This window comes from Neofelis nebulosa, chromosome 5 (genome assembly GCF_028018385.1).
Source record: "Neofelis nebulosa isolate mNeoNeb1 chromosome 5, mNeoNeb1.pri, whole genome shotgun sequence".
NCBI classification, from domain to species: Eukaryota; Metazoa; Chordata; class Mammalia; order Carnivora; family Felidae; genus Neofelis; species Neofelis nebulosa.
The window spans coordinates 84,041,737-84,055,057 of record NC_080786.1 but is presented as its reverse complement, the minus strand read 5'-3'; the positions used below and the strand labels follow the sequence as shown (position 1 = coordinate 84,055,057).

Below are 13,321 nucleotides of genomic sequence, written 5' to 3'. Positions count from 1 at the left end.
TGACTTCTTGAATTATTCCTTCCTTTTGCTTATCACATCTACATCCGCACAAGCAATGCACACACATGCATATGAACGCACGCACCACTCTTTTGCCCCAGGAGCATCATTTAGCTGGCGCCTCTTTGGTTGATGACTTTCTGGATCTGGAGGCGGATAGTACTCCATGTGGAGGGACAGCGTAAACAGACACCCAGGGCTGGAAGGTTACAGGGTTATAAACTCACTAATGTGAAGAATAGCTCATGGTATTCAAATAGAACATGGCCCGAGGAGTCATGGGTGTAACGTGGATTTATCCTTCTAGGCTTTGAAAATGGCTCATGCGGGCATTTCGCTGTCAGAGCAGGAGGCATCTGTGGCCTCCCCTTTCACCTCGAAAATAGCCAACATCGCGTGTGTGCCTCATCTCATCAGGTAAGCCACTAGTTCCCTTCCACCCTCATGACCGACGGGCTCATTGTCTGGCTCTGTACAGAATTCAACCACAATTTAAAGTGATAAATGTCACACAGAGGTATGGGTACAGTGCTATCCGAGCACCAGTTAAGGGGCCATTTGTGCTGCTTGGGAATGCTGGTAAAAACCACAAAAAGTGACCTTTGCCGAGGCTGAAAGGATGAAAGGCTATATTGTATGGACAGTTGAAAGGTAGAGTTGATATTTAAAAACTGATTGCATTTCTTACTTCTCTCCCTTATCTTGTATGTTGGGTGCTTACTGGAACCTTCCTCCTGGGGATTGGGAAGGGTGAGGCAGCACAAAGAAAACACTCCATCACATAGCCTCCCCAGATAATGTTATCTCTCCAAGATACCAATCAGCAAATATCCAAAATGATCGCAAGACTTTTATAATCGAGGGAAGGGGAAGGAATTAAAGACCATTATTTTGTCAAGATAGCTCCTTCACCTCCATTCTGCTCTCATTACTGATTTTCGTCTCTACTCATAGTTTAAACGTAGTTAAGAATAAAATGTTAGGTTTATATTTTGTTCACAAATCATACTCTTCTGTTGCTCCCTATAACACTGTGGGGTAACTTTAGGCCATCTTCACGGCCAGTGGTTTGAAAGACATCCCTGAAACTTGAAGTTTATTCCAAAGGGATGAACATGAAGTTCTCCAGCATGTCCCCTGGTGCATCTGTGCATCTGAATGGGCACCTACTAGCAGAAGTTACTCACCTAAAGGTGCTAGGCTTGAAATTCTATGCCCGTGTCTGGTTGCATAGCAAATAGACGGCTTGACACATCTCTCTGATCTCGGGGTGCCTGTCCCTGTGTCCTTCCACACCCTCAAACATCAGCAGCTCTTCTGCCTCCAGAGCAGGAGACTCCTCTTCCTAACTCCCATGTTCTCTGCTTCTGAGAACTATCTGGTCCTTAGAGCCCTCAGAACTTCAGAGAAATCTGAACTCTCTCCTTTCTTCATCCATAGCCAAGCAAGCATTATGTTTTACTGGATTGTCTTTGGGAGACTGTCTCCAAGTCCTCTCCTTACTCTCTACTGCCTTAAATTTGGTTCCTAGCCAGTGACTATGAAATGAGAGTGCCCAGGACCCTGTCCCTATGTCAATACAACTCATGGAGCTTTTTAAAATATTGTGCTTGGAAATATGGTGGATAAAGGATGAGACAGATTTTGTCCTGGAAGACTCATGTTCCAGTAAAGGTACAGAGAGATAGAAATATAATCACAAAACAGAGAATCATCTGCCTGATCAGTGAGAAGCGCTCAACAAATTAGTTTCAAAAAAATTAATGCTCAAACAATATGGTAATTGTTCCAGTAGTTCCGATTGGTAACTCAAGCCAGGAGGGAAGGTTTCAGGAGGGGAATTGGGACTTGAAGGATGGATAGGAAGTACGTAAACAGGAAGGAGGTGGGAGAACATTCCAAGTGGGAGAAGTGGAGAGCCACATTTAGAAATGGGATTTTAACTGGAGAGTGTAGAGCCCAATAGCCCAGGCTTCTCAAGCCTCCTTAAGCCTCCTGTTGGGAGGCTTCTCAGGTGGGAGTTATGGAGGGTAAGCTGGAGCAACAGGTGTGTGGAGGGAGTTTAAACTCTTGGATGGTTGCACAAGTGCCTATTTAATCCATCTGAGAAGCAGTGCAATTTGAACTTCAGATGCTGTCTCACACACATGGCCCAATTCATTTGTGAATGGAATGCAGTGTTTTAAGATACACGCCATGGTGTAAAATTTCTCTAGCGGCAGATGGTTTAGTAAGACTCAAGGTGGAAGCTCTTTGCTTTTTTATTTCCTAGATTCATAAAAATTAGATATGGTTCAGCTCTGTTAGGCTCATTTTACCCTTGCTATCCTTGATGTATGCTTATTTCTGAGAAAACATCCTCCAGAGGGGCAGCGAGGTACTGTTTTAAATGCATAGGTCCACAGGTTTTCATTTGTATCTTTTGAAACATGACTGACTTGTTGCTAGAGTGGAAGTCTTTTAGGATAAGGACTGCACCTTATTCATTTCTGTATTATTGTGCCCAGCACTAAACTGGACACAACAGAGCACTGGATGAATGTTTGTAGGCTGCATAAATAAATGAATTGGCTTCTTAAAATTCATAATTATAGGAGTAATTTTGGAGACCCATAGTTTATTTAGAATGGCTTCTTGAGCCCTTCACAAAAGGAGAAAAAGGGTGAAACCACCAAGTTTATGTCAGAAAACCGTCTAGGCTTCACATGCCTGCCCCACTCTCAGCTTGTCTGCTGCTGCACCCTCTGTGCTGAAAACAAATGTTAGTGCCTCACAGCCTGGTGGAGAACATCTGCCCAATGCATCCTGGCCCATCCTTCCCAAACATCTCATCCTGCCTGAGCCCAGGTGGTTATTTGTCTTTTAAGGTTTTCCTTCTCGAGTCCCCATTTCACTGACAAAGTCTTCAAGTAGCACTAATGCCCATGTCAATGTGGGGGTGGTGGTGGTGGTGGTGGTGGTGATATGGGCTGCCCCCCATGTGAATTCGCTTCTGCTTTGATGAGAGCAGGCTGCAGGAGGGGTTGTTTACCAAGTTCACCATCCCTCCATCACATGTTCCTGCCTCGTGTTGCTGTCTTCTTTGGCCTGTCATAACCCACCACCACACCAAGCCTCAGTTAAGGGAATAGCAGCCAAACAGGATTTTTCAAGGGGGGGTGGATATTTAGTTCTTAACCTGCGGTTTTTACTGTTGTCTTTTTGTCTTTTGAAGGGCACACCAGCTCAGATTATTACCATGGGTTCTCCCTGGAGTATGGAAACCAACAAAACCCAATTCATCTCACATATTGGAGGCACACCCACACTTTCTAACATGTAAAAGCACCTGTCCTTTAGCTTAATGTCTCCACGGGACTCCAAAACATACACACTTCAGTTCTCAGAAGCCTGTTGTTAGGATGTAAAGAGTCACAGCTGAGTCAATGCTTGACATTTTGTATCTCATCATAATGTCATGTGTTTCTACTATATGTGTTAATCTTTTTAATTCACTGAAAATAAAGACTGTGCCTGATTCATTTATATCCTCCATGACTCTTAGCACAATGCTGGTACCTTATAAGCCCTAAATAAAAGTGAGTCAATGAGTGAGGTCATGATAGAAGCTGAAAATGAATGAACAGATGAGTGTTTCAACAAATAATTGAGACGATGAATCATTGATTAAGTGAATGTATATTAACAAGCTATTAAATTTGAACTCCCTTTGAAATATAAAAGACTGGGAGATGTATATTATGCATAACCAGTTATTTTTATCTTTTCTTAAACAGAGAAGGCCGAGCTGCTCTGGTTTCATCCTTTGGGGTATTTAAATACTTGACCATGTACGGCATAATCCAACTTATTGGTACATCACTGCTCTATTGGGTATGAACCAAAATAATTTCTTCCCAGTTTTAATTGCATCTACATACTTGGTTTGTTCTTGGGGGTGTGGCTCCTACACAGGATTTAATGTTTTATAAATAAATGACATTTCTCAAAACAGATGTCTGCAAACTTCGGAACTTGACATAACTGCACATACAGCATGGAGCTAGAAATAAGTAGCTAGAGATCAGTTTTCTAGCAGTGCTGTTTTCTTCTAGATAACCTAAGATACTTGACCTCTTCAAGCATTTAGTTCTCCACTTGGAGTATGAAGAGAACTTCAGAACAGCGTAAATACAACTCAACAAGAAGTCGGTCTCCAACTATGGGCAAAAGACTAAGAAGAGAAAAAGAAAGAGAAGTTCTGGAATTTGACCTTGAAGGGCTCAAAAACTAGGAAAACTCACATACTGGAGCTTTACTTCTGAACTCGCCCAGAAGTTAGACACATAGACATGTCATTAGTAAAGGATTAGCATTTAAAAATTAAAAAAAAAAAGACTTTTGCAATTAAATGATAAAAATAATCACTTACAAATTAAATAGCTATATAGAAGGGATATGTATAAGTTGAAAATCTTCATTATTTCAGTCATAACTTGCTCTAGAGTAAAATGATCCAACAGACTCAGGGAGTGCTTCAGAGAGCATTTATTACTATACTGCTTTCCTGGGACATTTGAGACATGAATGAGAACCACAGGTCTCTAGCATCTGGTGGGCTATTAAGCACAAGAATCACACACAGAGGGCTAAGGGGCAACCAGGTGGGTAGAAACAGAAACTGGACTGGGAGTCAGAAAACCTAGAATCAAATTCTGCCTTTATCACTAAGAACATACAAGATCTTGCCCTTGACCAAGCCTTTATATGCCTCTGGGAGGTCAGGCTGGCAGATCCCCATAGTTCTATGAAAACTGCTTCCGGAACAAATACTGAAGCTGCCTGTGAAAATTCCTCCCTGTTTCGTGTCACCCTGCCTATATATAACTGCACCATTCTGAGGGGGAAAGAAGAGGAAGGATGTGAGAAAGAAATGTAAAGAGGACAGAGACTTAGAGGATGAGAACCATTGGGAACCCTTTATGGAGGATGAGGAATCATTTGTATCTTCTTAAAAATCTGAAATATTTCTCAGTTCAAAGTCTTCACACATAGAATTGGAATGATAGTCTAGCCTGAAGCCATTCATTCTGATGGTTTAGACCCAGAAAAGAGTGTTCCCCAGAGACCTTAAATTAGAAACTTCAGGGCCTTGGGTTCACACTCTAAAAATCCAGAAATATTTCTCATTTGCATAAATCTGGTCTATAATGGCTCAGACCAGGTTATAAGTTAGTGCTCAGTCAGCAGCTATGAAGCACATAAACAGACCTGACTGCAAAAGGTATTGCAAGGCAAATTTCTGGAGGTTATATGCTGACTTTTATATATGACTCCATAAATGTAAACTTCAAACAACTTCTATGTCTACACAGACCTTAGAAAGTCAAGCACACCAGACTGAAGTCTGTAATGGGCTTCCTTGGGAATAGTGGCAGTTGTTCAGTTTGTAAAAATGAATGGACCCCGAGAGAACTATTTGTGAACTCAATCCATGGATAGGATGGAGAGGAACACCTGTTGAATGATTTGAGGCTTGGATTTCAAATGTTTAAGCTTGAAGTTCCCAGCGGGTATCTTATGTCGAGAATTCAAATGTCCAGGCTGAGACTACAGCTGTCAGATTACTGTGGCCCAAGCCCGGGTGTTTCCCAACGGACTGACTCTTGTTGCTAACATGGAATTAAGTTAAACACTGGGAAAATAGTGATCTGGCTTCATTATCTACAATGAGATGCTAAAGATCATAGGTAAGTTACTTTCTTTTTAAAGAGGAGAGAAAAATAAGAGTTGCTTCCTGATTACATTCAGAAAGAGAGTTGGCAATAATAAAAATGCTACAATGGCAGAAGCAACATTTATATTTACTTTTATTTCCTTTCCAGCAGCTACAGCTCTTTGGGAATTACCAGTATCTCATGCAAGACGTAGCCATTACCTTGATGGTCTGTTTAACAAGTAAGTACTTCAGCAAAGTAAACAGCACTATTTGTATTTATTTACCCATGACATTCTAGAAATGCTCATACAAATAAAAGCTTTTGAGAAAGATACACCTTTACTACTGAAACCACTGTACTTGTGAATTTTTTGAAAGAGGTGTTGGCAGTAAGTGGAGGCTTGAAGTCCTGAGATTTGGCACTAAAACATCCTGATAGCAAATAAATCTTAGCTTCATAAAATGGTCAATGTATTCTGAGTTCCTTGTAGGTTTGTGTCTTGTACAAAGAAAATTGTACAAGAAACCTAGAAAGGGAAATGTTTAAAACCCAAAGGTCACTTTCCATTATTCAGCTATGTTTCACACTGATATGGAACCAGATTTTTGCTAGGTCTTTGACATGTTGAGAACAAATGCGAGCATTTAACTCTAGAAATTCTCTCAAAAGCAAGGTGTGACTCACAGCAGCTACTGCTCATTTCCTTCCTTTGCGAGGACACTGCGATAAAGTATTTCTTATCCAAGGACTCAGGGCTTCATACTAACTCTTAAGGGAGAAAGGAGACTGCCTCAACAGAGAGCAAAGAAAAAGAATGACATAGTCATCTTTTTTTACTTGTTCAACAATGAGACTGTCATGAAAACAGATAAAAAAAATCAGACAATGCAGAATATTAATAACCTTGAGAATTTCATGTAGCATCTTAAAACATGAAACGGATACATCAACCCTGTGGCAAAATTTACCAGTGTCAGAAACATAAGTGACATCAATTTCGATGCTTAAGGTGAAAATGTGTATTTGTAGTCCATTAGCCTATTTTTCTGTGCATTATTAATGGTCACATGACTGGAACATTATGAGTCAATGATATTGCCTTTGCAGTGTTGGCTATTTTTAAGCACTTTGTATGATTTACTTGTGAACATGGTTGATGATGCTAAATAAAAGAAGAAAAGAAGAAGAAGAAGAAGAAGAAGAAGAAGAAGAAGAAGAAAAACCCACCAGGAACTTCCAGGAGCTAAGCTAGCAGTAGTAGCATAAAGGTGAAGGCTATGGCTATTCTCCACCACTCCCTATCTCTGAGAACTTTGGCAAATTATTTATGAAATAATTTTCTGACATGAAATGTTCTCATATGGTTGTGAGGATCAGACAAAACAATGCATGTGAAGGGTACAACACAGTGTGTCACACACTGTAAGCACTCACAGCAAGATGAATGATACCACCCTGCACCTAATCTCTTTTTCTTCTTTTGAAATAACTGGCTAACTCAGTGAGCCCTTGAACAGAGTTAGAATGCGTACAGCTAGGCTGATTGGTTCAAAATCCAAAAACGTGGGTAGTAGTGTTTGTGTTTTACTCCTCTGCCTTCAAACGCTATTGTTTTTCCATCACTGCAAGCCCAATCATCCCACGGGCACATCACTTCCTGGTCAATATCAGGTATTAAAATGATTTCATCTTCAGACATCAAAAGTCTAGGTATCGTAAATTCACATTTCGTGTTTGCATCCAGTTCAAACTTTTTCTTCCTCTAGATCAAACCTGACCTTGAAGCAAGCAGTGGGAGAGAAGGCCATACTCTCTACTTTCCTTGGGCCCCTTGCTCAGGGAACCTTGGAACAACAAAAGCAAATGGCCCTTTATACACGTGGGGGTATAGTAGTTTTGTCCTGTCAAGTACCCTCTAATGTGGCAGGCATCTAAACTTCAGGCAATTGGTATGGGATCACTGGTGAGTTTGGGGGTTTTTCAGATTCCTTTGAATTGCTCTGGACTAGACTCCTTCCTGACATGGGTGGTACTCTCTCCCTCTGACTCCCCAGGATTCCTTTCAACAATTGCCTGCTGGTGGTAAACACCACGAAGACTTTTTCTACTGCTTGGCTCCCTAGCCCCCGCAGACTGCCCCCACTGGGCAGATTCCTTCCAACACAGCCCCAGCCTGGCTAATTTCCATAGCATCCACTTCACCTAATGGATAGATATATAGCTTTCTCTCGCTGCTGCCCCCCGTCCTTCTCCTCTGATATTGCAACCGAAGGTGGCAAGGCAATCTTCCCCCTCAAGACACTTCAGGTCTCTCCTAGAGTTCTTATGACCTCCCCTAATTTTGGATTGGAGTGAGGCTAGGAAGATAACCATAATTCTTGCAGCTCTTAACAATTTCCTTTAAAGCATGGTTTTCTCTTATGTATTTGGCACATAGGTAATTGCTTGGGGGTAGGGGCATGGCTACACTTGAAGGACCAGTATGGATACCTCTGAGTGAGTACAACAGAGATATGGCATGATCTCTCTTTACATTCAGTTGGGATTTATCATTATCAAATATGAGATTCAGTAAAATTCCCCAGACAGAGGAAAAGCCCTATTCAACATCCTCTTAGATGTGTTCACCTCCTACTATATGTTAGGCACATAGGTGTCTGGGGCATGAAAAGACTGATCACTGAAGTATAGAGTTAGTTGGGGAGGGGGCTTCACACAAATGTATGAAGGAAATGAAAGTCAAAAGTAGTGAGTGCCAGAACACAGCAAGTGCTTTGGGAGTTCAGAGAAACGAGAGGTTATTTCTGATAATAGGCAGAGATGGCAATGGAGAAAAGAGAGAAATACTAAGGATGGCTTCATGGAAGAAGTAACATTTGCACCAAAATAGAAAGGATGGACAGATTTCAAAAATCTTTTCCCAAAGAAGAGCTTTTGAAGTAGAATGAGGCAGCATGAGCAAGAGAGAGCTGGGGCATGAGTTTTTCAATTTGACCACACTGTAGCGTATGTGAAAGGGAACAGCAGGAGATGCAATTTGAAAAGATGAGTTGGGTCAGATCATAGAACTTGACTACCGGGTTGAGAACCGTGGACATTCATCTGCAGATGTTAGTAGTCATTGACAATTGGATGATTAATATAAAATCACTCTCACCAAGGCTCTTTTCTTTCCAGGTTCCCAGGTTAGGGTGTTTAACCTCAAGCCTGAATTAGTATGGCACAAAGACAATACCATTGCATATTTAATTTTTTATGCACCTGCATATCTATATATACCCTACCTTGTTCTTACAAGATTTTAAGGTAACACAAAGGTAGCTAATAAGCTATATTAAAGGGGAAATCAAGCAGAATAGTAAAATGAAGTCAGAGAAGTCAATTAAGAAAATGTATGTCTTAAAGCTCAGTTTGACCCTAGTAGGTATAGGAGCCATTTTGAAAGGAATTTGTTCTAGCTGCATCTCTATCCTCTTCAACAAAACCCACTCAAATTAGATCAAGAAAATAGAGATAGGGGGATGTTTATGAATATAATTCTCAGAAAAAATCTGAGAATAGAAACTCAGAAGCACCCAGTCCAGAGAAGGACTAGAACACCAAAGAGTGAAAAACAGAGGCCACTTTTTTTATTTCCAAGAAATCATCTTGTCTCTTTCTCTCCTTTCCACTCTGTTTTCATCTGACTTAAACTCATTCGCCTTGCAAATGACCCTAAATTGTGTCTCTATTATTGAATCTCCATAACCTTTCTGTTTGTCTTTGCACAGCTAATTAGCTCAGCCTCTCGGTGTCTCATTTGCAAATATTTTGGAGAGAAAATTCATTGACCTAACTTGAGTAAGATTGTCTACCTTAAGCCAGTCATTTCTGTGAATGAAAATGAGGTCATGTAATTTGGCTCCATTCAGGCCAACCATTTCAGTGTGTGGAAGGAGGTACTGTCCAGAGAAAAAGGCTGTAGGAGGGACTCCATCCATTATGTAAATGCATCTCTTACATAAATTCCAACATTGCTTCAAAGAATCGTAAATTTTTTTTTTTTTTTTTTGGTTCTTGGTCCCTTTGGAGAGTATCATGGAGGACAGAGATCTTTTCACCTTAAAAGCCTCATGAGGCACATTCAAAATCTTGCATGTGGTTCAGGTGGGTTCAAGAGGCTCTGGAAATTTGAGTTACATGACTTGAAATGTCCATAATATAAAGCAAGCCAACTATTTAGGAGAATCACACACACATTATATCCAAATAATGCTGAATAATTATGAGTATCCTTTGAAAATAAAAATTTGAAACTGCTAGGTCCTCCCACATAGCAGACCCTGTACTAATTTCAGTAAGGGACAGGAAATGGTATGAGCCTAGATTTCCTCCCTCAACGAGCTCACAGTCTGCTGAGTGCATGTGTCAACGACTAGATTTAATGTGAGACATCCTCACTACAGGGCAGCAAAGTGAGTAATGTGCTGTGGACTCTCAGAGGAGAGAGTGATTAATTCTGAATAAAATATAACACTTCACAAGCTTACATTTCTCTCCATGCAACATGATTGCATATATCATCATCATTTTGAAGAAACCTGGGCAATTCAGAAAAGTTTTTTATCCTTTTTGATTCATGAAATCCACACTACTGTGATATGCTATAGAGCAGAGAATGGGGGGCTTTACAGACTTAAGTTTATTTTACCATGCTGTTGCTCACAAACTATGGGTCTTTACATAAGGGGCCCTACTTCTCTGAAGCTCAGTTTCTTCACCTGTAAAATAGAGATGAGATAACTATTTTGCATTGATTTTTAAAGAAATAACATTTAGAGGCACCTGGGTAGCTCAGTCAGTTGAGCATCTGACTCTCAATTTCAGTTCAGGTCATGATGTCACAGTCTGTGGGTTCGAGCCCACCAGCGGGCTCCTCGCTGACAGTGCAGAGCCTGCTTGGGATTCTCAGTCTCCCTCTCTCTCTGCCTGCCCCCCCCCCATTGGCTCTCTGTCCCCCTCTTTCAAAATAAATAAACATTAAGAAAAATAAAAAAAAAAGAAATGATGTGTATAAGACACTAAGTTAGCATAGCCTCTGGAACATAGTAGGGGCCCTTAAACGCTAGCCGTTAATTTTATAGTCAGATATACACATTCTCTATCAGAAAGCATTAGGATTTCTAATATGGGAAAAGTTAAAATATTCTTTATGTTAGGACTCTATCAATCAGCTATTACCACATTACTACTGTATAACAAACTTCTCCCCAAAACCCGGTGGCTTACAATACCATTGCTCTGTAGATAGTCAGCTGGTCTAGGTCAGCTGAATCTGATCTGTTTTAGGAGGTATATCAGTTGGTCTTGCCCCAGGTTAGGGGTTTCATTCAAGTCAGCTCCACATTTTTAATTCTGGAGCCAGGCTGGCCTAACAGACCTGAGCATGATCGCAGAGAGTGAGCATTGCCATGCAAGCAGGCCTCAAACCTCTGCTAACATCTCTTCGGCCAGAAAAAATCACAAAGCAAAACCAAAATTAAAGGGTGGTAAAGTGCACTCTACCACAATGAGGCCAATAATTCAATCTAGCACAGTCTGTGTAAAAGTCAGAAGCTCAGCGAGCATCTGAGAGAGTACCGGAGAGCAGAATACACAGAGATGCAATTAGACTTCTCTCCATTATCCATAGCCTACTTAGTCTTTTGGTGGCCGTCTTCTTCCTTGAGTGCAGGAACATGGGAAGAACTAGAAACACTGTAGCCTCTCTGCCTTCTGTGGCCCCAGGGCACAGTCTCCTTGTATTGACCACAGTCCACATGGTGCCCCTTCCTTGCGTGCCATGCAATGACTTCTCACACCAACCATCCAGAGTGAGGCCAGACTTTACAACTTAAGGGCACAGCCTCCACAAGACTGCCCTTACTTTAGACCTCAGCCATAAGTTTGGGGGTCCCCATGACACCCACAAGTCTGATTAGCTGGCTGCAAAATTGGGGGGTTCTTCTTCTCCCCATAGGTTCAGTGATTCATATCAACAACTCATTCAGGGAAGTGCTATACATATGATTCCAGTTTTATTATAGCAAAGGGATACGAATCAGAACCAGCCAAAGGGAGAGTGAGGTCTGGTGGGAGGATCCCCACACATCCATTGTCCTCTTCGTGGGGTGTCAGTTTGCCTTATCTTCCTGGCATATCAATGTGTGACAATATGCAGAGGATTGCCATACAAGGAAATCCACCTGAACTTTGGTGTCTAGAGTTTTTATTGGGGTTTCATTATTTAGACATGATTGGTGGAATCATTTGCCATGAAGTTGATCTCAATCTTTTTATTTTTCAAATTTCTTTTTTTGAGTTTTATTTTTGAGAGAGAGAGAGAGAGGGCAAGCAGGGGAAGGACAGAGAGAGAGGGAGAGAGAATCCCAAGCAGGCTCTGCACTGCCAGCACACAGCCTGATGTGGGGCTTGAACTCATGAACCACGAGGTCATGACCCAAGCTAAAGTCAGGAGTTGGATGCTTAAACCAGCTGAGCCATCCAGATGCCCCAAGTTGATCTCAACCTTTGGTGTCATGGCATCTATATGCTGGATTATCATTTTATCACCAACTCTCTTTATGCCTGCCATCTGTCATCTTATTTGCATAAACCATCATTGCTATCATGAATAAAGACACTCCTATCAACTTAGGAAATCCCAACAACTTAGAGGATACATCCCAGGAACTGGGAATAAAAGCCAACCAAATTCTCTATTACAACCCGTCTTTGTCTTCCATTAGACTTCAAGTTCTTTGGGGCAGATGAGATGACCTCCTCATCTGTGCATACTTCACAGCTTGCAGCCTAGCACTGTCCCAGGCAACTATTGATTAAATTGGTAAAGGTAAAGCCTTAGGTGCACCTGGGTGGCTCATTCAGTTAAACCTCTGACTCTTGGTTTCAGCTCAGGTCGTGGTCTCGCGGTTTGTGAGTTCAAGACCTGCATCAAGTCTTCATGCTGACAGTGCAGAACTTGCTTGGGATTCTCTCTCCCCCCCTCTCTCTGCCCCTTCCCTGCTCACTCTCTCTGTCTCCAAATGAATAAATAAATAAATAAATAAATAAATAAACGTAAGCAAAAAAAAGGTAAATCCTTAGATAGTCATAGAGCTTTAGAGTAAAAGAGTTGGAAGAGACTTTGGAGACCATTTAGATATTCCAACACATTCATTTTATACTTGAGAAAAATGAAGTACCAGAGGGTTCAGGTGATTACCCAAGAACCCACCGAGCAAACTGAAGACCTACTTTAGAGTTTTATCATCCCAGACTGGACACCTGCTCCTACCACCCTACCCCTTCATTCATGAACACAAACCTCAGCATACACAGTCTACTTTCTTCCTTACATCAAAGAAACCAATGATTTGCTATGAAAAAGGAAAAGGTATCAGCTATGAAGACAAGAAGTGAAACACGACTCTTGTGTAAACCTTTGATGTAATGTATCTAATTCCTGACTTTTCCATGCTTCTTCCCTGCACTGCCCTAAGAAGTAAAGTACATTCCATTTTCAATAGCTTGTTAGAACATATGGCTCCTAAGAAGGATGCAGTCTGTTGTTTTTGTGGTTCTGTTTAATCTCTGCCTATCGC

The 13,321-nt window shown here is 41.2% G+C and overlaps 1 protein-coding gene across 2 annotated transcripts in view; it reads left to right on the top strand.

The window, feature by feature from the left end:
• LOC131512337 (probable cation-transporting ATPase 13A5) overlaps nucleotides 1-13,321 on the top strand; it is a 116,578-nt gene that overhangs the window by 87,899 nt on the left and 15,358 nt on the right. For both annotated transcript variants that reach the window (XM_058730857.1, XM_058730856.1), the window contains exons 23-25: nucleotides 308-417; nucleotides 3,777-3,873; nucleotides 5,865-5,937. In XM_058730857.1, coding sequence (XP_058586840.1) covers nucleotides 308-417; nucleotides 3,777-3,873; nucleotides 5,865-5,937 — 280 coding nt within the window. The remainder of the gene's footprint in view (nucleotides 1-307; nucleotides 418-3,776; nucleotides 3,874-5,864; nucleotides 5,938-13,321) is intronic.